Source organism: Nematostella vectensis, chromosome 3 (genome assembly GCF_932526225.1).
Source record: "Nematostella vectensis chromosome 3, jaNemVect1.1, whole genome shotgun sequence".
Classification (NCBI taxonomy): domain Eukaryota; kingdom Metazoa; phylum Cnidaria; class Anthozoa; order Actiniaria; family Edwardsiidae; genus Nematostella; species Nematostella vectensis.
Genome location: NC_064036.1, coordinates 11741530 through 11769198, shown reverse-complemented (window position 1 = coordinate 11769198; position 27669 = coordinate 11741530). Strand labels below are relative to the sequence as shown.

Below are 27669 nucleotides of genomic sequence, written 5' to 3'. Positions count from 1 at the left end.
TGACCTCGAAGTGGCCAATTTGTTTATCTACATTAACACCAAGTGTAGCTTGAGATCTTCATTACGAACAAATGAAATTTGGCCCAACATCTTCTGGATTTTAGGATTTGGACCCTGTTATAGTTATATATCGTTGTTTGATACTGTGTTTATTTTCTCAGAAATTTGGCAAGCAACCAGTTACGAGTTATCCCTGACACAGCTTTCCACGGTCTGGCATCTCTGACCTCTCTGTAGGTGTTTGATCCTTGTTAATTATAGCTTTATCACAGGACGTGTTATTTTTTTATGATAAAGGTTTTTATTATATACATACTGAGAAATACTCACTGAAAACATATTCAATAAATTTTCGTTGTTCACTGGTCTCAGCAAATCAGAGGCGCGAACGATGTTTTTTCACCGTAAAGAAAAGCCGTTCGCGGTTCTGATTGGACGGACGATATTTTTTCACTGCACTTGAATGGCTTCAATCCCAACGCATCAACGAGTGCATAAAAATCGTACAAGAATTTTCCATTTAGTAATTCATTTATTTCATAGATTTCGAGATTTTAGAGATTAAAAAGTACACTACTTGTGTAACATGAGCTACAGTCTCGTGCGTGACATAAGCGAGACGATTAGTGACGAGCGATTAATATCATTGTAAGTTTCTGTCTGTCTTCAACTAAACCGTCGAACAGCACAAGCCTCGGAGCCTTTGCAGCCAAGTCTAATAAATATAAATATTAATTTCTCAGTATGTTATAATAAATAAAATACAGCATGGAAAGTGCTTTGTATAGTTTTTATTCACTCGTTTTTTATAAAAAAACTCGCTCGTTCCCTGCGCTCACTCGTTCGTTTTTTGATACTGCACAAACTCGTGAATAAAAACCGTACGTGCACTTTCCATGTTGAATTCTCTATATACCAAACACTTAATCTTCCAGGGATCTTAGCAACAACAAGATCGGACGCATCGATAAAATCGTGCTCAAGGATCTGGTTAATCTTAACTCTCTGTAAGTATTAGAGATGAGACCAGACGGTCACGCATGTATTTTCAGCAATAAGCAAATCAAGTTATTAATGGCAATCTGAAGGTTCCCTTGTGGGGACACAAGTTGGGACGGGCCTGCGACTATTGTGCATACAAATTAAACCTCTTATTAATCAAAAGAAACGGTGTGTTATCGATTAAAAAGTGTGCCAGCAGTTCTTATTCAGCTTAGGATTGTATTTTCCTCGCAGTCGCTGTATTAGATAATCGATGCATGTTGCGTGATTTTGTCTGCATTACTTCTAAATATATTAGCCTTTTGCTTCAGAATTTTGAATGATAATGAAATCGCGCATATTGAAGATGGAGCTCTGGCCATGAACACACACTACATCAACCTGTGAGTATGGAAGGAACCTTTCTTCACTTTAGAGCCCCCGCTATGAACACTATTCAGTATTATGTTTAAATGTGGAAAAGTCCGTGTCATGCACAATGATTTCAATTTTATTTTGGCACAATAGTTCTGCATTTATCTGTCTCCTGTGAAAAAATATTCTGTTTTTCAGGGCGTAAAACATAGTTTTTCAACCTTGTGTTGATTCATAACATCTACGCAGACTATCTAGTTTTTCTACAGCTTCTCCGTAGTCTTTCTAGTTAAACCACCTAACTTCGAGTTTGTTTGTTTGCAGGTTGCTAAATAACAACCAGCTTACCATTCTACCTAATGGCGGGGATTTCCACAACAAACAAATAGACAGGCTGTAAGTATGATGTCGCGAAAGTGGTGTTGATATCTCTTTTTTTTGTAATCATATGCCGTATATATTTGTGCGACAATGCGCCATGACGAGCCTAAAATGATAACAATTACCAGCACCATATAAAACTATGTAGAAAAATGAAACATTATGCCTTTGTTTTTTTTTCTTTTTTTCCGAACTATCTTCATCACTTTGATATTGTTTTGTTAGGGATCTCAAGAATAATCGCCTGACCACGATTGCTCCAAACACTTTTGTCAACATAACGTGCAACGGCTTCAGTTGCAACAAGAACCAACTGTCCTACATTCGATATTTGTGAGTTTACACTTCCTCCCCTCTCCTTACATAATTGTGCCCCCTTTGATTTTACTATTCTTCACTTCTCTGTTTGCCATTCAATTTCCCCAACTCACCTCTCTCGTACCTTTTCAACTTGCATTCTCACCTGTTGTTTTCAGGGTCGCTCTCCATTTCGGTACTCCATTCGGCGCAATCTTATTTATTCATGTGCCTCTTTTCCTTGTTGTTTTAATAAAATCCATCAAGTTTTATTGAGTGTTAACATGTCTATATCCTCAGCGATTTCACTAAGAACGACATCGTATCCGTCCAAGCAGGAGCCTTTGATAACTTAGTTGGAACACAGTGTTCAATGTAAGTAGCTTTCATCGACTTTAGTCGCTTTCAAATCAAGTTTATCGTAATTCCTGAGCTCGATCAAGACAACGCCATCGGAACAACGTTAACGCTGATGAGAAAATGTATTTTCGCGCCGCGCACTAACATGTCTCGTTAGGAATAAGAGTGAGGGAAGTACTATTTCATTTACAAGAATAGTATTAACCAAATCAGGGAAGATATCTTCAGTGCACATAATGGCGATAACGGAATCGCTTCCTTATCAAAACTTCAGTTTTCTTGGTGTCCATTTAAGTCTTGACAGGTCAAACATTGTTTTAAAAAGTTTTGTTCATATATGGTTGTCTTTTCCTCAAATGCAGATTATTTGGTAATGATCAAACTGCTGAGCGAAATCCGCTGAAGACAATCGAGAGTGACGCATTCAAGAAAGTCTCTGTTTGCCACATGTATGTTGTCTATAGAACTACTGTATCTGAGCATGGCTTCCTTGAGCCTTTGTTATGAACTCTGGGATTTCTAAGTCTTTTGTTAATATACTGATTGGGTGATTTATTCTATTCATTTAGAGATTTCTCATACCTGGAGCTGACCACCATTGCCACACGGACACTTGTTGATACAACCACCGGACAAGACATGTAAGAATCTACATTCCGACAAATCATGGAGTCATCTCGCGTCGCATGACGTCACAGTAGTTTTCTTGTCTTTTGTTTTGTTCAAGATTTGGAGTCATCCTACCCTTATTTGTCTCGCATGATAAGTCATTTGTGTTTGCAGCCGGTTCCAGTACAACTCCATCACAAGCATCGCAGAAAATGCCTTCCAAAACGTGAAGGTTGGGCAAATTGGGTCTGGCCTTGCCACGCTGTGAGTATCACACAAAGAAAGCATGCCAGAAGGAAAAATCTCTCACTTTAACTTAACCACGAAGACTCAGTAGCGTGTTATTCCACACATTCAAAGCAAGATTTTTTTATCTTTATGGATTTGAATGTCGTTTTCTTACCTGAAAGTGTTCCAACAAAACAATCAAAACAAGGGCAATTTATTAAGCAATTAATAATTCTTACTCAAAGTTTACTTTTTATTCGCCCAGGCATCTCCAGAACAATAAGATCCAAGCAATAACTTCCAAGATCTTTGGAAACAGCGGTTCTGGGTCAAGTATCAGAATATTGTAAGTACTGTAACATTTGAAATGCTATAAAATATAAATCTTCCTCAAGTAATACTGTTATAAAACAAGTTTTCTTTCAGTTGCGTATAGTTGCAAATGCTTTAGAACACTTTCTCAACCTGAGTTTTTTGAGTTTCTGAGTTTCTCAACCTGAGTTTTATTGCCATCGTTGTTATCACCACTGTTTTTTATTGTCATCTACTTGTTGTTGCTGTTGTTGCTGCTGCTGCTGTTGTTGTTGTTGTTGTTGTTGTTGTTTATGATAGTGTACCTTTTGCAGAGACTTGTCATACAACGAGATACGCACACTCAAAGAGGACGCCTTTGCTGGCCTAAGCAGTTCCTATAAGGTGTAAGTTTGTACCGATGGTTAATATCTATTGGATCGATGAAGGCTAAGTGGACTGTGAATATTTTTTTTTATTTTTTTTTGTGGTTATTTCTTTCTTCTTTATTTAATGATTTTGTTTTTTTAATTTTTTCTCTCTTAGGATGTTAAGGAACAACAAGTTGATCCAGTCACCTCTCATACCGCTGGCCCATCTAAACTTAGTTGTCCTGTAAGTATAGAATCATGCCGTTTTGATCATAATCAAAGTTACAAGTATCTCGCACCTAGATAAATTCTTATTTCTCCATTAGATCAATAAGTTGTTTTACAAAACTGTACTATCAGTTGATTGCAGCCTCCTTTGTAGAGGCTTGATATACCAAGCAAAAGAATTCTTCCCATCAGCCGTTAGATCTTTATCTCAGCACTACCAATATCTTCATCGATTAGTTGCATTAGAAACAAACCCATCTGAATTATTGCTGATGGTTTAGAGCGGCCCGAAGAAATTTAAAAAAAAATGCGGGTTGCACTGTAACGCTCTCTTCGATTGATTTGAATGTATACAACAATATATCGTCGTTGTCTGAATGGGCATTCTGTTTCAGGTATTTTATTTAATGAGTTGTTTTTCATTTGCAGGGATTTGCAGTTCAACCAGATACCTACGATCAATGTTGGGGAGCTAAATGTGTTTACTGGCCTAAGAGACTTGTTCCTACAGAACAACAACATCACTGAGTTGGGCAAAGACTTGTTCAAATACAACACTGTGCTAGGAACCCTGTAAGCTAATCAAAATGCTTATCTGCTGCTCTCTCTCAATTACACAAAACATCATAACTTAAATCAAACTCTGCGTTCTCTTTCTTTGCGACTTTACATTATTTTTATCTGACGCTTCACTTTCTCTCTACATACGAAGGAACATTGACAACAATGCAATTCAAGTTGTCCACGAGGGAGCCTTCAATGACGCCAGGGACCTAGATTTTGTGTAAGTATTGCTATCTCCGAGGTTTTATTACTTTTAGTACTACTACTACCACTACCACTGCTACTTCTATTACTATATTACTCTTAATTCTTCAAAGAAGAATATTTAGCATCAATGTCTTCGGGTTTCACATCAGTTGTTGGAGATGATTCGTGCTTTAATAGATTTGTTGAGCACATGAAAATGAACTGTTAAAAATTATGTGCCTGTTTGAATAATTTGCATCTGCACTGTTCTTTAGGTACTTGAGAAACAATCAAATTGTCTTTTGGCCAACCTTGCCATCCTTACCCCAACTTCAGAGATTGTAAGTACACCCTACTGCGAAGTAATAAGTTTTTGTTAAGAAAAACAATCTAATATATACGAAATGGTTGAATTTAGGGATTTGCGTGATAACAAGATTCAAAACATCGGCCAAGATGCTTTTGGAAATCTACCTAGTCTAAACCAACTGTAAGTGTTAAAGAAGGGTATATAATTGTACTGCCAGTAATCATATACGCCTAGAACATTGTGTTTATCCCCTTCGTCAAAGTACTGTCTTTAGTGTTTATTTTCTTACAAAAGGTTTCAAACTTCCAATTCACAAGGCTATCAATGCCATTATTTGTTTCTAACAGCGGAACAATGTCTTAGTATACAGAGATACTTCTATTAAACGACCACTCAATGCCCCCCCGAATTATTGGTCATCCACAGACTGACGGTTTTTCTATTAAATATTTCCATGTCTTCAGATACTTGAGCGGGAGTAATAACCTTTCCTGTGATTGTAATGTGTACAACTCATTCGTTGCCGTCATAAATGCACTGAACGCTGGCCCTGCTGAATGTAAGAGGCCTCCCCGTGTTGCTGGAGTGACGTTCTTCTCGTCAGGGACGTACAAGACTACTTACAGACAAGAGTTTACATGCTGTGAGTAACTTCCAATTCACCCACTGAAGTCGAGCACTACACGTGCTTCCTGTTTTATTTCGTTAAATTCCAATGTTTAGAATTTCTAGCTAAGAATATGCTTTTATTATACTTTTTACTCATTACTTTCCTTAGCAAGCTTTTTCATCGATGCCACCTCCTATCTTTGTTGAGAACTTCTCGTTGACCCAACTTAATCTTTCATTTACACACAGCTCCGATTAACATCGCTGCGAGTGCTCCAGGCGATTTCCAGCTAAATGTAACTTGGGACCGACCCAGCGAGCTGTATCCTCTGCAAAATACTTCTGGTAATGCCACCAATACATGGGAAGAGACCGAGGTAGTGAATGTGACATACACAACAACATGTGTTAGTGGCAATGCTCCTACCATGGTCAAAGAGGACAGCTTATTGTATGCTTTGTTTACCAAGGTAAGTCTTTAGTTCCATCATTTCTATAATTTTTTTTTATTCGTCGATTGTTAACGAGGAGAAGTCATTATATTTCCAGTCTGACAATGTCAAGGCCGGCACAGACTACGTTTGTTATGTCCAGATGACAGTCACGGCATATAACGGTACAATAAAGCCCGGCAAGCCCCTCGGGTCGGTGGTGGTCCGGACCACGCCCAAGAGTGAAGAGGCTTCGGTGACCACCTTGGAAGGCAAAGGTAAGTATAAAATAGCAAAAGTCTATCTCGCAGATGGAGGAAATGTGCCAACTTGTGTTGATTATTAAACAACGCTGTTGTCTAACTGCTTAGTTTAGTGTTTTACTATTGTCTTGTTGTACCTACCCAGCACCTTCGACCAACACGTCTGCCAACCCTACGAGCTTTTATTTGAATGGAACGTTTTATGATTTCCGGTAAGTTTGCAATTTTCTTCGGTAGATTGAACAAACCATGCTTTGACTCATCTGAATTCTTGATGCGCAACAAGTATAAGCAAAAGCATTTTATTTACCTGTTTTTGTGTTTTCCATAGATACTCCGACGTTGACTTTGTGGGCGTCAGTTATCGCGAAATCTACAGTGGCCCCACCTACATAGCAAGCCCATATGGTAGCTGGCTGGCCATATCCGCCAATCCCTTGATCGACACTTTTTCTAGCTGGTTCAGACCCGATGCTGTGAGGAATAAGGGGTACACAGACGCAATCGAGCTGAAGAAGACTGCTGAGATAGACGCTAATGGAAACCCTGTTTACCGTTACTATAACAGCAAGTTTTTCCCTGTTGATGGCAAGGGATTTGGGGCAGAGGGCCAAAGGGACTGTTACACCAACGCTCTCAGAAATTATGGGTAATTACTGTACATCGGCAATACTGTATGTACTGCATACGAAATTGTGAGAAATGTTTGTGTATGCCCCATTCGATATGGAGTTTACAAAGCTTTTCCGAGACTAGTCAGAGAAACAAGGTAGGGCCGACTCTCCCGAACTATGGAAGAAATATAAATTATCAATATACAGAGCCTTTTTTACGACCCTGGAAAAAATGACAAGCTCACGTATACTTCTAGCTCGAGAAATAAAATCTGTACCCCTGAGCTGTCAAAAATGTATATTTAACAAATAGAACTCATTTTTGCGTGCGTCTATCCTCTAATAGATGCCAGATGACGTCACAGCGTGTCATGAACAAAAAGTACGCAACGAGACGCAGTCGAGTTGCGTGACTGTTGTTCATGACACGTTGTGTGATGCATCTGTGCATCTATTAGAGGACAGGCGCACAAAAAAATGATTTATTTTTCATATAACAATAAAAATGTTTTCTTACGTTATAATCTAGTTTTGGGGGAGCGCGCGCATGCTGACCCCAAGCGTGTGTGTGTGCCCTCTAATAACACATGGATGTATGAATCGTCGTATGAAACGTGTTAGTCGTCAGTTCACGATGTCCTCCGTTTTCAGGTTTACTACAGTAGTCAGAAGTGCGTTCAACTTCACTGGTCAGGAGCAGTTCGCTTTTGCAGGTGGCGAGGAGCTGTGGGTTGTGGTAAATGGCAAGGTGGTGGTAGAGATTTTCCACAATCCTTCAAACAAGCCGAACCCTTGTCGTACGATTGATCTCTCTCCAGCTGCCGCATCAGGTAAGAGTCTCAGTATTTTAAATACCACGCTTTGCTTTCTACACAACATAAAACAAAGGAACGATCCACAATTTGAGCAACAATACTCATAGCATGCTGTTCCAAAACGAAATTATGTTTACATAATTGGTCGACCACAATCAGCAAACAAATTTATGCATTTGATTTGCTTTAGTGAAGTTTAGTTTTGCCTTGGTGTCATTCTTTCCGTCCATAAATGAAGGTGGAACATTTCTATTACAAAAACGTGTAACTGTAAAATTCATAAGAAAAACGCCAGAGTATGTTTAAGAATTCCACCATATTTTATATAGCGTCTTTTTTCGGGCTTGGCGCCAACATTAAGTAAGCTCATGACTTTTCAGAAGGGGGCATAGTAGTACCACAGCAAGGAACCCTAACTGGAGGGAAGTGCGTCACGACGGGTCCAGTATCCGCAGAACAGTTCAACATTACACTAAAGGTAACATTCCCTCTTAGCTATAGATACGGGACCCAGTATCATCATAACAGTTCAGCATTACACTGAAGGTAACATTCCCTCTTAGCTATAGATACGGGACCCAGTTTCCGCAGAACAGTTCAACATTACACTGAAGGTAACATTCCCTCTTAGCTATAGATACGGGACCCAGTATCCACAGAACAGTTCAACATTACTCTGAAGGTAACGTTCCCTCTTAGCTAAAGATACGGGACCCAGTTTCCACAGAACAGTTCAACATTACACTGAAGGTAACATTCCTTCTTAGCTATAGATACGGGACCCAGTATCAGCATAACGGTTCAATATTTCACGGAAGGTAACATTCCACCTTACCTGCTTGGGACACACAAGGGTACAATAGACCTCCCTTGCTTTTGTTCGTAATATCGTTCCTGCTTGGGACACACAAGGGTACAATATACCTCCCTTTCGTTTAATATCAGGAAGAGCGGCCTTTAACTACAGATACGGAGCCCAGTTTCCATAGAACAGCTCAACGTCACCCGCACACTGGGCGAGCCTGTCTGCCATGGCACAAGCCTGATACGTCGTACCTTCCTTACTCTCGTCTTCCTTACTCTCGTCTTCCTTTAGACCTGCAATTGAAAGACCTAACCAAAAGGCTAAGGTTTCATATCAACCGTACCAATTCTAATCTGTTTCCAAGCAGGACTTATTTTTGCACTATATCAACCATATACCTATACATACCCTCCTTCCGAACTCATGTTATTTTTTCCAGGTTGGCCTGCAGCACCGCATCGAGCTTTTCCTGGCCGAGCGCTTTAGCTGTGATTCGGAGTTCTTGTACCAAGCCAGTGGCATATCGTTCGTGACGTCACCGTCTGAGGCCCTGCCTCTCGACTATGTCCTAGATGTGAGCGAGAGCATCCATGTTGGGTCTGTGGTCCAGGAATTTCTCGTCTCTGATGCATTCTCAACTGGGCCATATCAAGTGGAAATATTATCTGGAAATGAGGTTAGATCGCTACTCACAGATAGAGTATACTTGTTTTTTGTAGCTTGTCTTGTCTTCCAGAAAAAAAAAACACCTGTAGGAGACATTCTATATATGAGTTCTAAAGTTAAATAAACGCCATGTAAACGCAAGGAATATGAAAAATTTAAAGCGAGGATTTTAATTTTCCTGATTCGTGAGTAATCTGTGATATCTGAGCGAACTCGGGTTCTAATTTTACGTTGAAGTTTAGCTGTCTAGTGCAACGCACGCTACTGTGGCCACCAATACAAAGTATTAAGAAAGTTGTTTTAATTGAGACAAACTTCATATCTCGGATAATTCCGTCGTGCTCTGATATGCTCTAAAGCATTTCTCTGCCTGTTTACTGTTGACTTGTGAAGTTCATGCCAAACAGATAGTACATTGTCGCATCCTCATTGTTTTCATTGTTTTCATTGCAATGTGACTCGAAGAATAATCTATCGTCTAATCTTCCTCTTCTGTCACATTTGCTCCAGGAACGCAGGTTCACGATTGAGAATGGCGGATATAGTGCTCCCGCAGCCCCAGTGACGCCAGCTCCACCCACTTTCATACTGAATGGGGAGACCGTGTACCTATGCGCCAATGCATCTAATGCCAGCACGCCAGCTATCCCTACAGTGGCTCCAGGTGGGTATATTTCCCCGCCCTTAACACCCTCCCTTTTTTCTGTCCTATTGTTTTGCTGTTTTTCATCCTTCCCCTTGCACGTGATTAATTTATTCTTATTATCTTCCATTTTCCTTTCTCATCTTTCACATTACTTCTTTTTCTCTGTTCTCCGCGTCTGCCCTTTCCCATCTTCTTTTCATTTTTTCGTCCTTTTGGGTGCAGTCATTTTATCCTCTGTTCTTTTGCTTTGTCGTCTTTCATGGTAAGTATCTGACATGGCTCTGTCATTCTGCCTGTGGCTCTCCTACATTCTCGCATCCCCCCCCCCCCTCCCCTCGTTCTTCTCTTCCATTCTCCCTTTCTAACCTCTCCTATTAATAAGAATCCTTCTACGTTTAAATTCCAAGGTATCGAGACATTTCCCACGATGGCTACATCACACGGAAAGCTAACCTTGAAGGCAGAGCTGGACTATGAGGCGACCACGGAGTACTTAATTGTCATGCGGATCACAGATACCGGGAGAGGGACTAGTGGAGAGATCGCCATAAAGGTTTTATCATTTATTCGTTTTTAAATGTACGAATACCGTATTTACCTGTTTAGACGTCGTCCTTTTTATTAAGCGGTAAGGAAATTGTATATAACGATTTGTAATGGACAAGACCGTACTTAAAAAAAGCTGAAATTCAGCTACGCCCTGTGAAATATTTCGCGCCACAGGAGTTTACCGCAGTCTTGCATAAATAGACAAAACGAATAAGGTTTGTTTGTTTGTTTGTTTGTTTTTAGATTTTTGTGTTAGACTATAACGACAACTGTCCTATCCTGCCGAAAGTGTCATACACTCTTAAGCCAATCCCACCGCTACAACCTCAGCCATTTTTCACCGCACGAGCCACCGACAAGGACACCGGTCTGAATGGTCACGTGACGTACACGTCAAGTCAGCTGATTTCTGCTTTGTATGTATGCACCGAAAAAGGGGGCTAATGTAACGAAGTTGTTGCAAAAGAGCCGTCTTCCTTTCTCAAGGAAATTAATTTTGCAGCCTAGTCCCTGGCTTTCTGACCCAGGATTCTGATAGGGTTTACTGTGGTTGGTTAGAGAGTTGTGACGTTACAAAAATCTCGCCCCATGCTCCATGCTGCCTTAGGGTTCATCGCTGGGAAGAGGAAACCTGGAAAGAACACTTATGGCTTAGCTGCCCTTTTCTATTGTCGAGGAAAGGTTCTTGTGTACCTTATCGCCCATTGTTTTTCTTACGTGCCTGATTGGGCCTTTTTTTATCTTAAGCCCCACAATCGTGAGTAAGAAGTACTACATGAACAACTACACAGAGATCGTGTGGTCCAACACAACTACCCAGTGGGAACAGACGTACTACATATTCGCTATCGACGGGGGAACCCCGAGACGAGGCGACAAGATACCGCTGACTATCACGTTCAACGCTACGTGCCATGAGACCGCTGGTATATTTGTGAATGCAGGCTCGGGTGAGGTGTTCTTCCGCGCACCATCCATGACCAACTCAGAGTACCGTAAGTATACATACCCGTGCCAGTGCCCTTGCCAGCCACACCTATGTTTTTGTTTTCATTTGATATTAGAAATGGCTTAATGTGTTAAGATCTCGAAATTACCATCCAAAAACAAAGTTTAATACTTTATTTAACAAATTCTATGGAACATATCGCATCGGCTTCCCCGAATCAGCCGATGGAAATTGATGCTTTTTCACACTTGCTACTTTGCTAGGATGACATAAAGGCGGCTGTCAGAGGCTGTTTAAGGACCGGATTCTCCTCTTTGTCGTTACCACTTGTAATTAAAACGTTTCATTTGCGAATAGATTTAATGCATTAGAATTATATTTTTAGGACATAAAAAAAAAATATCAGGTCACAACTCTGAACCAGCAAGAATCTAGAGCCGATGCCGAACAGGATTTAAAATTGTTGTTTTATGCAATTTTCAAATCCTCAATCCTTTCAGCAAAGAACTCGACTGAAAAACCAATGTGCCGACGATGCCAGACAGGGTATTACTGCCCGGGTGACGGAACTGAGACGAAATGTGCTCTGGGGGTCAACACTACCGAGTACTCATTTGGCGGAGCCGTCAGGTGCTCGGCTTGTCCAGAGGGATGGGTAAGTCACGTGCTCGCTATGCACCGAGGGATCACGTGCTCGTTATTTCCCGTGGGTACGTGATCTCGGTACCTGGAGGGATAGGTAATTCACGTGCGCGTCGTGTCCCGGGGGATTCCTGTGACGGATATCCCGTAACGCCAATCGATTTATCTACATTTCAGCTGTGCAAAGACGGATTCGCCCTGCCCTGCCCGCCCAACACCTACGTCAAGTGTAATAGCACAGTAAGTGAGCCGATCTGTTGTTTTACAAACGGTGAAAAGCCAATTCTTTCTTTATGGTTATTCTTTTCTACCCCGGCAGTGGTGTCCTGATAACTGCTACCCCTGTGAGAAAGGAACTGTTTGTTTCGAAGGAAAGAAATACGACTGTACGCCAGGCACATACAGCGACGGTACAGGTAAGGGTCAGTATGCTATAAACTCCTTGTTTTGTGGCCAGGGTCCCTTTGTGTCATATGTTATTGCTAAACCCCTTTTTTATTACCGTACCATTAAGGCCGAAAAAAATATCCTGCATCGGTAAAAAAAATTCTTGCACGCCAAATGCTTCGAAAAAAAATATCATGCGCACCCCAAAAGGCCCCCCCCCCGTCAAAAGTCACACGGTCTGCCCCTATAAGCCTTTGATTTGTCGACAGGGTTTCCCTGTAAGCAGTGCGACCCTGGGAGTTTTAATAACAAGTCTAAGGCAGACTCCTGTCAGTGTTGCCCGAATGGCTATAGTAGCACACATATGAAGACATCATGTAAGCCGTGCTTGGACATCGAGTGGACCGACCATGGTAGCTTCCCTAACTGTACCCTATGCAAGACGTGTGATGCCTCGGCGGGCTGTAAGTATACAACTCCTTACACACTCGCCAGTCCACACCAGCGAGTAAGTTATCCCACGCAAAGTATACCACTTCCCTAACCCCTACACACTCAACAGTCCACACCAACAAGTAAGTTATCCCACGCAAAGTATACCACTCCCTTAACCCCTACACACTCACAAGTCCACACCAACAAGTAAGTTACCCCACGCAAAGTATACCACTCCCTTAACCCCTACACACTGTTATCCCACGCAAAGTATACCACTCCCCTAACCCCTACACTCTCAACAGTCCACACCAACAAGTAAGTTATCCCACGCAAAGTATACCAATCTCCTAACCCCTACACACTCAACAGTCCACACAAACAAGTAAGTTAACCCACGCAAAGTATACCACTCCCCTAACCCCTACACACTCATCACTCACACTCCACAACCTTGAGCAAGAGGCGTTTTTCCAAGAAGGATCTGATGTAAGTACACCATACCTTCACCTCCACTCACTACACAACTACACACACGCATAAGCAAGGCGTTTAATTCCTCGGGTAGCTGAAAGTTAAGTACTCTTGGCCTGTTCCCTCCCGGAAGTTGGCTACACATATTGTTATCGATAGTCTAGAAAATTGAAACACTATTTAGTGTCACTAATAAACATAGCAACCGTAATTATTAAAAGATTGTGCCTGAAAATGTCCCTCAGGCATAAGCAATTATTAATATGGTAACAGATTGTTTATGCACTGCATGTGCTACATTTGATTTTTTCGGTCCTTGCTTCCCGACTGCAAACAGATAATACCAGCGTTTTTATTGTTGTTTTTTAGACATTTACTCCCCCCAGTCCCAACCGTCTGAGCGAGGTTGTTATCAGTCATTAAATTATTTAAAAAAAGAGGCTGAGCGGTGATAAACTGTTTTATATTTTGTAGGTCCATGTTTGAACAAGCCGTGCTTCCCAGGAGTGAAGTGCCGTAATACTGGAAGCGGGAGCTTTAAATGCGAGAGCTGTCCAGATGGTTATGAGGGCGATGGTGTGACGTGTACTGATATTAATGAGGTGTGTTACGCTCGTAAACAATCTATCTAATATCCACCAAGCGGACCGTGTCGTCAAATGACTTTCAGAAGTTTCCAAAATTGTATGGAATCCAATATATCAATCAGCGCTCTGAATAAGTGGAGACTATCGGGGACTATTGAAGACTATTTTAGACTGCTAATCCTTTCTCTCAGATTCGAATTCTCTTTTTCGGAACTATTTGTGTACTCTCAAAGACTAATAATTACATATGTACAGTGTATTTAAGTTGAAGCGAGACATATTATGGAGAACACTTTTTGAAAGTGTATAGGAGTAATCCATGCTTTTCTATCGTAAGTTGAAAGAAGGATAATCAAGTACTCTTTTTACAATATCATTTCCATCGGCTAATTCAAGCAACTGACCTACTTTATCTAATATCGTAAATGAGATTTTATTGACTTTATAGTTGGTCATTTTCCATGTTTTTTTAGTTTACTTGCAAATCACCTTTGCATTTTCAATTGTAAAAGATAAAAACTACTATTCTGATATTGACATGTTCTTGCAGTGCTCGCTAGCTTACCCCTGCTACGACAACTCCTCGTGCGTGAATCTCTCTCCCGGATACCGATGCGGAGGCTGCCCTCCTGGTTACCGTGGCAACGCCCCCTCGGGTATAGGTCTGAGCCACGCCCACTCTAGCAAGCAAGTCTGCACGGAGATAAACGAGTGTGCCGAGGGTACAGCATCCTGTGATCCGAACTCGCAATGCCTGAACACACCTTTGGTAAGTCGGAACTCACAATGTCTTTCAACACACCTTTGGTAAGTCGGAACTCACAATGTCTTTCAACACACCTTTTGTAAGGCGGAACTTAAATATATCAGCACACCTTTGGCGCCTAAAACTATTTGTTGGAACCTCTGATTCAATGCCAGTGATAACGGAAGGTGACACTGTTTGTATGATCTAGCGTCTTAGAGTTTACCCTTTTTTTCTAATGTTAAATCGCCTTATAGTAGCGCATAAATTGTTTGTATGCTGCGAGAGCTTTGCTGTCTTGTTTTCATGTTTACTGCTTTTTAGGGGAGTTACACTTGCGGCTTCTGCAATCCTGGTTTTATCGGACATGGAACCACTGGGTGCTCACCGGGCGACCTTTGTACTAACGGGACACACACATGTCACGCGGATGCCACGTGCACTCAGACAGCAGCCGGGAAGTACAAGTGTGTGGTAAGGACTTATGCGCCTTTTGACAGGCGGCAGTAGTGGTGGAAGTGAACATTATTTTCAAGAAGAATTATAGGGAACTTAGACATGAATACTAGATCAGGCAGAGCTACACGTTTGTCACATGAAGTACTTGTTGACATGAGGACTAGGAAGTCACATATATCTAGTTAATGGCACAGGTATGGTAAAATAACACACCACGTGTAATCCCACGTGCACGCACACGGATGGAGAAATAACACGTCACGTGAAATCTATGTGCACCCACAGTGATAGTAAAATAACACGTTACATGAAATCCCACGTGCACGCACAGGAATAGGGAATTAAAACATTACAGCCGTTATCGTGTTTTTTTTTTCTGTTACAGTGTAAGAACGGCTTTGGTGGTAACGGTGAGGAGTGTAACCCAGACCAGGACTTTGACGCGATCCCGGATGTTGGGCTCAGCTGTACGCTCTCAAACTGCCGCAAGGTGAGATATGGTCGTTTTTCTGTCATTTTGAAATAACTCTAACCCTATTTCCACTTCCCCTTACGAGTTGAAGCGTACATCTGGTCCTGTAGGGGGAGAGGACGTGTTATGTATTTAGCTATTTAGCCATTTTGTCAGTAGAGGCTAGGCTATGCGTGTGACGGGCCAGGGAAAGATAAGTACGTTTATGACGTTTCAGCCTTTTTATGTATGTACCCCCTGACCCATCGTCCTCTCTCACTCACCCCTCGCCCATTCTGACAGCCCTCTGTCGGCTGTATTTACTCCTCTTTCCGCTATATATTTTAGCACTCCGCTGACATGATTTATTATATGCGTTCAGGATAACTGTCCAGTTGTCCCAAATACCGGACAAGAGGACAACGATTCGGACACTGAGGGCGACGCTTGTGACGCCGATGACGACAATGACCTTATCCCCGATAAACAGGTGCAGATCACGCGTATTAAAGACGATTTTACGTTTTTTCTCGAGCAATCAAGGGCTGGCAGATACGAGCAAGCCAATCATCGTAACCGAACACAGCGTCGGTTTCGTCGGTTAAGTCAGAAGATCGATGCACAACTTTATCAAGCATCTTTGTATACGACGTCACAAAACGGAACAAACGAGCGTTTTTGATAATATTCGATGTTCTATGATAATGGAGTTCTAAAAAAAATTTTGGTCTAGGATAACTGCCAGTTCAAGTCCAACCCAGATCAACAAGACACCGATGGCGATGGTGTCGGGGATGCGTGTGATAACTGTGTTAATGATCCCAATCCAGACCAGAAGGATACGGATGGAGATGGCCAGGGAAACGCTTGCGATAATGATAGCGACGGTGATGGTAAGACACAAAATCCGGACGGAGGTGTGCAGGGGGTGCTTGCGATACTGATAGCGGTGATGATGCTAAGACACAAGATACGGACGGGGGTGGGCAGGGGATGGTTGCGATACTTATAGCGACGGTGATGGTAAGACACAAGATACAGACGGGGGTCTGCAGGGGGTGCTTGCGACACTGATAGCGATGGTGATGGTAAGACACAAGATACGGACGGGGGTCTGCAGGGGGTGCTTGCGACACTGATAGCGACGGTGATGGTAAGACACAAGATACGGACTGGGGTGGCAGGGGGTGCTTGCGACACTGATAGCGATGGTAATGGTAAGACACAAGATACGGACGGGGGTCTGCAGGGGGTGCTTGCGACACTGATAGCGACGGTGATGGTAAGACACAAGATACGGACTGGGGTCTGCAGGGGGTGCTTGCGACACTGAAAGCGATGGTGATGGTAAGACACAAGATACGGACTGGGGTCTGCAGGGGGTGCTTGCGACACTGATAGCGATGGTGATGGTAAGACACAAGATACAGACGGGGGTCTGCAGGGGGTGCTTGCGACACTGATAGCGATGGTGATGGTAAGACACAAGATACGGACTGGGGTGGCAGGGGTGCTTGCGACACTGATAGCGATGGTGATGGTAAGACACAAGATACAGACGGGGGTGTGCAGGGTGTGCTTGCGACACTGATAGCGGTGATGATGCTAAGACACAAGATACGGACGGGGGTGGGCAGGGGATGGTTGCGATACTTATAGCGACGATGATGGTAAGACACAAGATACGGACGGGGATGGGCAGGGGGTGCTTGCGACACTGATAGCGACGGTGATGGTAAGACACAAGATACGGACGGGGGTGTGCAGGGGATGGTTGCGACACTGATAGCGATGTATTGTCTCGGCATTCAGGTATTTCTGATACTATGGATAAGTGCAAGTTTCTAAAAGCCGCTAACGACCAGAATGATACAGATAGTGACGGTGTTGGGGACCCGTGTGATAACTGCAAAAACACGGCAAATGCTAACCAGGTAAGACTCATTGTACACAGATAACAGTGAGGCAGCTACTTAAGCCGTCAAGTTATGTGCTGTGTACCTTACCCCTAGTAGCTGTTCTCGATTTAATCGCCATAAAATATCTTTAAATAAATCAATGCTTGTTTATAAGCGCACCTGTTGCAGCCTCTGTTGGTCAATTATTGTTGAGGTTTCTTACACACTTTTATATTTACTAAATAATTACGTCCTATGCCACCGCTCAACAAGGAAAAGAGAAAAATATATTATTCGACTTGGCGACTTGATACTGTAACTTTATGAAACAAGAATTGATCTTTATTAAAATCAATATTAAAGTTTTTGGTGCACAGTTGTACTGCGGGATTATTTATTTGTCTAACAAATCAAAGGTCATTATGAATCCTCGATGGTCATTTTGGTGATTCTGTTTGATTCAATTCACCGTACAAGTTACTTAGATCAGTCGCACTTTGCTTCTCTCAGCTGGACACAAACCAGAACGGATACGGTGATGCGTGTGACGGGCCAGGGAAAGATAAGTACGTTTATGACGTTTTAGCCTTTTTATGTATGTATATATACCTATTATACCTATGTTATACTTGCGCGGAGGGCACAGTTCTGTACCAAGTGCTCCGGTATGTGTTTTGGTAGTAATCCACCAGGTCTCTGCTTATTTCCTTCTCCTTTCGTTCTTTCTAAGGGATGGAGATGGCGTGCTAAATGAATTTGACAACTGTGTCGATTTACCTAATGGTGACCAAGCGGACGCAGACGGTGACGGTATAGGTAAGCGATGCTATGTTTAACTTTGTTAACTTATGAGAGTGGGTTTTCTTGTTCATTGGCTCACTATCATCACCACCACGACCGCCACCATCATTATTTTTATTATCATTATAACTTACGTCATTATAATTATCATAAGCAACATCATCAACATCACCACGACCACCACCATCATCATCTCATTATTATCACCTACGTCATTATAATTATCATCATTACCACAACCACCATCATCATCTTTATTATTATCACCTACGTCGTAATTATCATCACCAACATCTTCATCACCACCACCATCATCATCATCATCATCATCTTCACCTACATCATTATAATCGTCAAAGATCTTTATCACCATTTATTATTGTTGTTTTTCTTGCTGATGTTTTTGGTGGTTATGATTATTATTTCCCTGAAGGCGACGCATGTGATGACGATGCCGATGGTGATGGTGTCCCTAACCTGACTGATAACTGCATACTGGTGTCTAACCCTGCCCAGGAACATGTCCATCGTACCTACAACGTCAAACGTAAGTCAGTGTGAGTGATCAATAGGCAACTTGTTTTTTCGACCTTGACTTACTATGAAATCTGTCATTCAGAAAAAAATAGCATGTTTTTGTATTTTCCTTTTATTTTCTCCGTCTTTTTTAAAGATAAGAATTCTTAGGAAGTTTAGTTATTAGACATGCTTCAAGTACCTTTCTCGGAGTGTCGGCTCATCAATTGTTTTCTTTTTAGAAATTTCGAATTGTATATTTTCTTTCTGGTGCCCGCCCCTACATGCAATTGGATAAATATAGCATATTTATTTGGTTATCTAAACCCCAATATCTCTAGTATTCCTGTTATAGTGGTAGCGGTGAGTATTATTCCTTCACTTTTTTTCATTATCTCCATGACCTCTCTCTATGAAGTAGGCCAATTGCGCCACCATTTTATGCTCCCGCCTAATGTCGAATCACTCAAAGAATCCATTTCCATCGGCTTATTCAACCGAGTAACCAAAATATTTGCAATCAAATATCGTCAATAACATATCCGACTACATTTGTAGATTATTATTTTGAAGTTTGCATATAAGCCTCTGTATTTTCAATGATAAACAATAACAAAGAGTGGGTGATCGACATTCTTTAACTCTTTTTAGATTGGTTGATATCCCTCTTGTTCGCTCCACCTCTGTGTCCGTTGCATATTCATCTTCCCCCTTGAATATTAATCTTTATTTACTTTTTTCTCTGTTCCTATCTGTAGCTGAAGCGGTCGGTGATAAGTGCATGGCGGACTATGATGGGGATGGCGTTGTTGATAATGACGATGCGTGCCCAAATGTCAAGCACATTACCAAGACAAGCTTTCTAGATCATTTCCTGGTTGATCTGTATCCTGGACATGGCGATCCCATCCCCGAGTGGCATGTTGCTGTCAAGGTAATTAGCATAAGTAGATAATGACGATGCGTGCCCAAATGTCAAGCACATTACCAAGACAAGCTTTCTAGATCATTTATGGTTGATCTGTATCCTGGACATGGTGACCCAATCCTGGATTTGGAATTTAGCGGCCAACGTTAGTAACTTACTGGACCATTTCCTGGTTAATCTGTCTGAGCATGGTGACCCTATCCTGGATTTGGAATTTAGCGGCCAACGTTAGTAACTTACTGGACCATTTCCTGGTTAATCTGTCTGAGCATGGTGACCCTATCCTGGATTTGGAATTTAGCGGCCAACGTCTATCTATGATCGTACCCTTGGTGAGCTTTCACGAGCATGCAAGCGGCATCATCTTTTTATCATGTTAAAGATCAAAAGTTGATGGAGGCTACTCAGTTGAATTACTCAGGGGCCCTATAACGCGAGATCGAGTCTAGACTAGAAAACAGTTCGTTCTTCTCTTCTTCCCGCCAGTGAGAGTATTTTTGTTTTGTTTACAGGGAATAGACGTGGAGCACGTGTCAAATAGTAGCCGCCCCGCAATGCTGATCGGTAAGTAGTGCCATAAGAAACCTTTTATTACCAATTTCATTCTCCGTGTATTTTACCGTTTTCAACTCAGTAATATAGTGTAGAGTTTTACTTAGCCTGTAGCACCTGTATATATAGTTTCCAAGGGGACACGCTTAGTGTTGAAACTTTATGGCTCTTTCATTAGCAGATAGAGTAGTGATTCATAAAGCTTTATATGGGATATTTCAGGCCACTTATTACTGTCGAGTATTTGATTCAGTTGTGGTCGACGGATAACTCGTGATATTTTTTTAAAATAACATTGGACAGGTATCACATCCAGAAAATACAATTTTAACAGCAGCTTGATCCCCTCTCTATGACTAGGCGAAACGAGGTACGGTCCTGTGGACTTCAGCGGGACGTTATACGTGAAGGGATCATCTGGCACGGACTATATCGGCGTGGTGTTCGGCTATCAGACCAACCAGAAGTTCTATGTAGTTATGTGGAGAAAAGAAAACATCAATTTCGCCGCCGCAAATATCAATGTTGGGATCAAAGGAGTACAGCTCAAAGTACGTTACGTGAGATTAATCTTTGAATTGTTAAAAATATTATAATTCACGCAGAATATACATTTAAAAATAGTCTTTTTTGGTAGAAATAGTGAGGATAACAAAAAATTAAAACCTATGGCGGACATTTCGATTATTATTGATTCTTCGTACCACACCCATATCACAAACATTAACAAGTATGTGAACCAGTAATTTATAACTGCTACACTCTGCCAATAGCTCGTGGACTCCAACGTCGGCCCCGGACTAGAGCTAGCACAGGCCATCTGGCACTCAACTGACAAAACAGACAAGGTAATTATTGAATAGTAAATATTCGTGCTTCTGGTCTGTCAGCGGTTCAACAATGGATGGCCTACATTTTGTCCTTATGCCAGCTTACGAAAGCGTTTTGCTCGTTGTATTGAATATTTAACAATTATACCATTTCCATTGAGGTGGATAGTGGCGCCTATCCTCCAAAATGGAAATGGTATAATTGTTTTAGTATATAAAACGATGCTTTAGAGCAATTTTCTTTTCTGAAACACTTGCAAATCGGCTGTTACACCCGCCATTTTGCTTGATTTCGGGGCACACCTCCTAGGTGTATATTGCATTTTATCCCGAGTTTCTCAACCAATCAAATCGCTTGTTCTTGCGAGGTTCCCGAGTTTTATATACTAAAACATTTTAGAAATACCAAACAAGCTTTTATTGACCGAGTGCGTGTTTTGTCGTACGAAAACTTATGGATCACAAAAATTTATGTATCTGTATATTCCCGTACGGTCAAAGGAAACGAAGACATTAAGACATTTATAGCCTTTTTTAGAAAATCATTAAGTTGAATTGTTTCTTAGTTTCTGAGGGATGAGTAATAAAGTCGATCATCACTACTTAACGCATTTTTTTTATCCTAGACCAAACTCGTTTGGCAAGATCCCAAGATGGCTGGCTGGAAGCACGAAACGCCGTATCAGTTTCACATAAAGCATCGACCCTCTATCGGACTCATACGGTATGGACTTTCACAACATCCTGAAGACACACGCGTTTAGTAATACTTGGTTATTTGCGTTTAAATGCGCGCATATACTTCTTTAGATAAGCCAAGTAAAGTAAGATAATCGTAAACCAAGTTAATTTATTATTTTCGCGAGAAATTCATGCAAAAATTAATATTCTCCATCCTGGTCGCAGAATTCGGGTTTTCCAGGGAGAAACTGTTCTGACAGATTCCGGTGATCTGTACGACACTACCATCACGGGTGGACGACTTGGTATGTTTGTATTTGGCCAGGAAGACGTCATCTGGTCTCGCCTGGAAGCCAAGTGTGCAGATAGGTGAGTTAAGCAGCCTCGCCGGGTAATTTAAAAACGTTTAAAAACGAAGCGATATAACCCATCTATCTGTCCCTCTTACCACCCTTTGCCTCCGTTACTTTCTCTTTCTCTTACTTCTTCATCTACTTCCCTTCCTGCTCAACCCTCGTCCTCGTCTTTTTCCTCTTCTCGTTCCTGCCACTGTTTCCAGCCCCCCTGCCCGTCCTCCTTTCCTCCTTTCCCTTCTTCTCCCCCTTTTTCCTCCTTTTTCCTCTCTCTACTCGTCATCCTACCTACCTCCCCCTATTTCAGCACCCTCCTACTCGTCCTCATCCGTACCTCCTTTTTCCAGCCCTTTCTTTCTCGTCCTCCTTTTCCTGTTTCTCCTCCCGCTCCCCTTTTTTCGCTCCTGTTCATCCTCTCTTTTTCTCCATCTTCTTGCATACCACTGAGCATAAGGTCTCTATTTTCTTTTATTTTCAGGGTTAACCAAGCGCTGTATTTTGATGGCGTGGGTGACCACGTTGTTTTGCCCTCTTTAAATACTATCGGCCTTCCCAACAGGTAAAAAAAAAAACTTACGAAGGATTTTCTTCGGTGAGATTGGCTTATGCGTCGTAAATATTTCATTGCTCATAAAAACGGAAAGAAATAATGGGCGACTTCGTCTACAGTTGTAGCTATAGGTTGAATTGCGGTAAATGTGGGGTGTTATCCGTTCTGCTTTACAATAGATGACACGCTGTTAACCGCAGTTCATAGGATCTTGGCCATGGTGGATGTAACATTGTATACCGTACTGAAATGATATGTATATTTTTTTCCTGCAGCTTCACAATCAGTTCTTGGGTAAAGATGGCGTCGAACTATCCGCTGAGCAGTCAGCCGATCGTCTGTTCTTTAGACTCCACTCTATGTCTTTATCTTGAAAACAGGTATGTGACCGTCCAACTGTACAAAGGCCGAAAAGAGTTATAGCGCTATTCGAGGCATAAATTTATATCGGGATTAAATCTTGTTCCTGAAAGCAAGGATATCGCTATTCGTTATAAAAGCAGTCTAACTTAATGTTTTTCATTGGCTTACCTACTTTTTTCCGCTACAATATTTGGCAATTCAGTCGACATTAACACAAATGATTCTCCATGCTTTCTACTATTTGCAGCAAAAGAAACCTCCACACTGTAAAGATGAATTATTTAGCTATCAAAGTTTTGTTATTTCCGTGACTTTTTGCTTCGTAAAAAGTGAATATTTCTCCCATAATTGAGCAAAACAACTTTTTGCCAAAACCCCGCCATTTTGTTTGAACCCAGCTCTCAAACCAATCACACACAGGGGCCCAGTAAAACGCAGTAGCAATGAACACGAAAAGCGATTGGTTTTTTAAAAATTTAGTTGCTAATCCTGGAGCAAGTTATTCCTATTTTCAGGAACCCGTCCCCCTGTTACTGTACATTTTCTTTTTCGCACAACGGTCTGCACACTTATATTATGAAATTATTTTAAAACGGGTTTCATAAATAGGCCCTTGAACAGGGTAAAATCTCGAGATTTGATCTAGCATGTCTTTTCTTCAGTTAAGATAAGTGTAAAACTATTACGCTGGTTAAACATTTAGAACGTCTAAAAGCTCTGCATTTGTAAAGGTCTATAAAACGCTCCATTTCGATTCTCTTCTTTCTACAGACGTATCCATGGCAACCTTGGGTCCGTGAAGGTTGAAGGAACGGAGGTTGTTGAGCCTGATGAGTGGCATCATCTGGCATTCAGATATGATGCTCAGAGTAAGTAAGAATGGAATAAAATGAATAGAAATATAATTAATCATGTAATGAAATTAATTAATATGTAATGAAAAACGGTTTGCGTAAAGCGGCTTTTTCTGCCTGATCTCAATGTGGCTTACTAGTCACCACAGGTGAAGGGAATTTCACGTGTGATCCCATCAATGAAATGCTTAACACAACATTCTCGAAACACCCGAGAATTCTCGGGCCCGAAAACTTTATTTTGCATTTTTGCCCAAAATTTCGCATGTTTTCCTTTTTGAGAACCGCTTTCATGTTTTAGAACGGTTCGAACTTCCTCTTGGTTCATATTCCAAATGATTTCGCTCAACAGGGCTATTTTCGAAGTTTTGCTGAAGACAGAAAGTTACCCGAAAAGTCTCGGGCGACTGCGAGGTCTCGAGAACTTTCTTAATATTTTAGCCATGTGAATTTCGGGCCCGAGAAGTTTGGGAAAGATCAAAATCTATAAATCTATAAAGGGAATCATCCTTTACATGAATCTTTGTGGTAAAATACGATGTTTGACGATATTTATACACATTTACAGTAGATACCATAAATTTTATAGAAATTAGCCAGCTTTTCAAATTCAAAGAATAAATCGTTTTCGGGCCCGAGAGTTCTCGGGTGTTTGGAGAAACGAGCCCCGGGATTGACTTGCTTCACTGCACTTTGTTTCTGCGCCGTAATGAGCTGTCAACAATAGTCAGACAACAGTGAAAACTGCTGTTATTATAAAGTTTCCTTCTTATTGACAGGGCACAAACTGGATCTTTTTGTGAATGGCTCCTTAGTTGGTAGCAACTCCAATTTGGCTCCTCCTTCGCTGGTTAGTATTTGTCTTTTATTTGTAACTTTTCGACTTCTAGTGACGTGTTTTGTTGTTGTTGTTTAATAATGGTATATGGTTTATCTTGTAGACACGAAGTATGAATCTCTATCTCGGCCGCGACAGGGACAACTTTATGAAGGGCACCTTAGACGACGTGAGTATCAGCAAGATCAGATTAAAGTGAAAAGGCAAACAGAACAACACGATAAAGGATGACAATCCCTTAAACATCTATTTTTTCCCCTAGTTCAATCCAACATAGTTTGCATTCGTTTCTGACAGTTTTTCCCTTGACCGTACTGCATTACTTTATATTTTACCTCATTTCTGAACAATGCTCTTCTTTCCAGACTACCATCTGGAGGGTCCAGATTCCGGACAGCGAGCTGTCCGACTACATGAAGTTGGCCGGTCTGACGTGGCCCATACATAAAAATCTCGTCCTTGCTCACTACTCCATGGAGGAATCCTCCCCTTCACTGCTTATGGACCAGAGCGGACGCAGCAATAACGGTGACCTGGTCGGCAAGCCTGACTTCGTACCGGTCAGTACGCCACATTCAGTCCTTCAATCCCACACTATAATTTTTTTTTTATGGTTCTTGTTTCATTAATAACCAGAGTTTGCTTTAGGGGGGGGGGGGGGCGTATGGTGCGCGCCTCTGAATTACCAAAGTCAGTTGTAAATAGTGTCACTGCCATTACAATGTATCCAAATGAGTACTTTCCTACGTTTTATGATTACAAATTGGCTTGTTTCCTAAGCCTCTTGAATAAAACGTGGTTCTCTTGTGCTAATGATAATATGTTATCCGCTCTCTCTAAACACACAATTATTCTTGGTCGCGACAGAGTACTGTTGACAAGAACAGATTCTTCGTTACATACCCAAACAACAGGCGTCGAAAACGAAGCGTGTGGGGAGCGTCAGAAGCTGAACATGCCGAGCTGTGATTGACAGATAGAAGACCTATCCTTCAACAAACAAGAAGAGAGCTCTGTTACCAGAGATTTATAGACCGTACACGACACAAATTAGCTAATGACTGCTCTTGAATACATACTTATTTTTAAAAGTGGCGAAATGTCTTTCATGTTACTGCAAGAAAAATAGATTACCGCCTGATACCTTAATAAAGAGCACAAACTCGTCGATTATACATTTTTACCTCACTCTTCCATTCTGCTATAGAAGGATACAGTGTGGAGGCAAGCTATGTGCATTGTTATGTGCTGTTTTCTATTTTGTATCTCTGGAAAATATTTGATTGAAAACACAAACTTTTTTTCTGAAACTTGCAGAAATATGCGAGTGTTGAGTGTTGACGTTATGTTCTGATACTGCTGGGATCTCTTAACCACAGTCTATATAAGACTACCATGCCCTCCCTTGAAAGTCCTTGTTAGCTCAGGTTAGCTGTAATTGGCTGGTCCAATTTGTAAATAGATTATATTTTACTTCTCGTATTTCTAGATAAAATGGGCGCTTTCAAGCGCGCAAAAGGTGTAAATCTTTGGTATTTTTTTATAGGCTATATGTAATATTTATTCCAAAAACAACTTTGTAATAAATAAAATTTATGTGATCAATCAATGATTTTTAATATTTTTTTCTAATGATTAAAAAAAGCCTTAACCTATAAAACCTTTTCTACCAGACGTCAGGATTCGTAATTGCCCCATAAGATGAAAATACAGAATTGGTTATGCCCCATAACATGAATACGACAAGCGAACGTAACAGGCCCGTAGCCAGGGGGGGTTCGGACGAACCCCCCCCTCCCGGCTTGAAGGTCCGCTCAGAGCAAACAAAAATATATAACGTTTGGCTAGAGATATACCGTGCACATTAATATGTCTTCAAAATGACTATAATATCTTTATTATTACCGCTATACGTTAAAAAGTACCCTATTAATAACATTTTAAATACAAGATTGATTACCTAATCTAACAAGACCCTGCGCGCAGGGTTGACTGGGGTACCTGATGGGTTACCTGTGTATATGTATGACAATATTTTTGGCCAATAATAATACCGCCTGGATATACTAAAAACATTTGTAAAATCTTGAGTTATGTTATAAATGCCATATCATAACACTGATTGGGGCAAGAATGGTAAGAAGCACCAACTCTCCAGGTTTGATTGGGGGGGGGGGGACTCACCATGAAAGTGGACATGACTAATTTTCCTATCTTTTACAGTGTAAATTTCTTCCAAATGCTATCATACAGCAGTGCAGAGAGCATACACATAAACTACATAGAAAGAGATATAATCCGCAGCAAAGCACTGTCATAGAAAATGTGTTTGAAAATTGTTATAAGTGATAGCACATTTGGGGGGGGGGGGGGGTCAAAACAGTTTTTAGGATATAGCAATTTTCAAACAAATAATCTGGAAAGTCAAAAGATATATTTAGTCCACCAACTTGTTTTCCAACAGCTACTCTTGTGCGACATTGAGCTGGCCCTATATTTCTGGTGCTGTTTGAATTACTCCTTCGGGAAAGACTACGCCTATCTGGTTAACTTCTAGAATACCATGGATGTAACAAGGAGGGCTATGGCCAAACATTCCTTGGGTGTATTTGCTTTGAAATTTAAAAACATATAGAAACAGATGTGAAGACAGATATATAGACACGAATGGGAGCTGCTTCTTCCTTTCTTGGAACTCCGGTCTTCCACTGGAGACCTTACAATTTTCTAACTATAAGGGTTTGTAATAAAATCTGAATACTGAGCAAAAAATGTTTTAAGATATTAGCATATTCAT

General features: G+C 41.2%; 1 protein-coding gene across 2 annotated transcripts in view; it reads left to right on the top strand.

The window, feature by feature from the left end:
- LOC5519992 overlaps positions 1 to 26481 on the top strand; it is a 35256-nt gene extending 8775 nt beyond the window's left edge. Inside the window, exons 22-76 of one of the 2 annotated variants that reach the window (XM_032364946.2) lie at positions 162 to 233; positions 936 to 1007; positions 1314 to 1385; positions 1681 to 1752; positions 1963 to 2070; positions 2335 to 2409; positions 2757 to 2843; positions 2964 to 3035; positions 3178 to 3267; positions 3497 to 3577; positions 3858 to 3929; positions 4069 to 4137; positions 4551 to 4694; positions 4834 to 4905; positions 5147 to 5212; positions 5290 to 5361; positions 5646 to 5824; positions 6040 to 6260; positions 6325 to 6499; positions 6630 to 6696; positions 6816 to 7133; positions 7750 to 7928; positions 8294 to 8391; positions 9158 to 9394; positions 9895 to 10048; positions 10438 to 10583; positions 10823 to 10995; positions 11327 to 11574; positions 12029 to 12183; positions 12348 to 12410; positions 12490 to 12586; positions 12827 to 13021; positions 13941 to 14068; positions 14604 to 14822; positions 15123 to 15272; positions 15643 to 15747; positions 16091 to 16198; positions 16442 to 16601; positions 17521 to 17642; positions 18117 to 18172; positions 18337 to 18422; positions 18841 to 18954; positions 19682 to 19857; positions 20364 to 20415; positions 20764 to 20954; positions 21177 to 21251; positions 21860 to 21957; positions 22140 to 22283; positions 22746 to 22826; positions 23093 to 23197; positions 23952 to 24049; positions 24814 to 24884; positions 24976 to 25041; positions 25238 to 25432; positions 25740 to 26481. In XM_032364946.2, the coding sequence (XP_032220837.2) occupies positions 162 to 233; positions 936 to 1007; positions 1314 to 1385; positions 1681 to 1752; positions 1963 to 2070; positions 2335 to 2409; positions 2757 to 2843; positions 2964 to 3035; positions 3178 to 3267; positions 3497 to 3577; positions 3858 to 3929; positions 4069 to 4137; positions 4551 to 4694; positions 4834 to 4905; positions 5147 to 5212; positions 5290 to 5361; positions 5646 to 5824; positions 6040 to 6260; positions 6325 to 6499; positions 6630 to 6696; positions 6816 to 7133; positions 7750 to 7928; positions 8294 to 8391; positions 9158 to 9394; positions 9895 to 10048; positions 10438 to 10583; positions 10823 to 10995; positions 11327 to 11574; positions 12029 to 12183; positions 12348 to 12410; positions 12490 to 12586; positions 12827 to 13021; positions 13941 to 14068; positions 14604 to 14822; positions 15123 to 15272; positions 15643 to 15747; positions 16091 to 16198; positions 16442 to 16601; positions 17521 to 17642; positions 18117 to 18172; positions 18337 to 18422; positions 18841 to 18954; positions 19682 to 19857; positions 20364 to 20415; positions 20764 to 20954; positions 21177 to 21251; positions 21860 to 21957; positions 22140 to 22283; positions 22746 to 22826; positions 23093 to 23197; positions 23952 to 24049; positions 24814 to 24884; positions 24976 to 25041; positions 25238 to 25432; positions 25740 to 25841 (6703 nt within the window). In that variant the 3' untranslated portion in view covers positions 25842 to 26481. The remainder of the gene's footprint in view (positions 1 to 161; positions 234 to 935; positions 1008 to 1313; positions 1386 to 1680; positions 1753 to 1962; positions 2071 to 2334; positions 2410 to 2756; positions 2844 to 2963; positions 3036 to 3177; positions 3268 to 3496; positions 3578 to 3857; positions 3930 to 4068; positions 4138 to 4550; positions 4695 to 4833; positions 4906 to 5146; positions 5213 to 5289; positions 5362 to 5645; positions 5825 to 6039; positions 6261 to 6324; positions 6500 to 6629; positions 6697 to 6815; positions 7134 to 7749; positions 7929 to 8293; positions 8392 to 9157; positions 9395 to 9894; positions 10049 to 10437; positions 10584 to 10822; positions 10996 to 11326; positions 11575 to 12028; positions 12184 to 12347; positions 12411 to 12489; positions 12587 to 12826; positions 13022 to 13940; positions 14069 to 14603; positions 14823 to 15122; positions 15273 to 15642; positions 15748 to 16090; positions 16199 to 16441; positions 16602 to 17520; positions 17643 to 18116; positions 18173 to 18336; positions 18423 to 18840; positions 18955 to 19681; positions 19858 to 20363; positions 20416 to 20763; positions 20955 to 21176; positions 21252 to 21859; positions 21958 to 22139; positions 22284 to 22745; positions 22827 to 23092; positions 23198 to 23951; positions 24050 to 24813; positions 24885 to 24975; positions 25042 to 25237; positions 25433 to 25739) is intronic. The other variant, XM_032364947.2, reaches the window with a different exon arrangement.
- The last annotated feature ends 1188 nt before the right edge of the window (positions 26482 to 27669 follow it).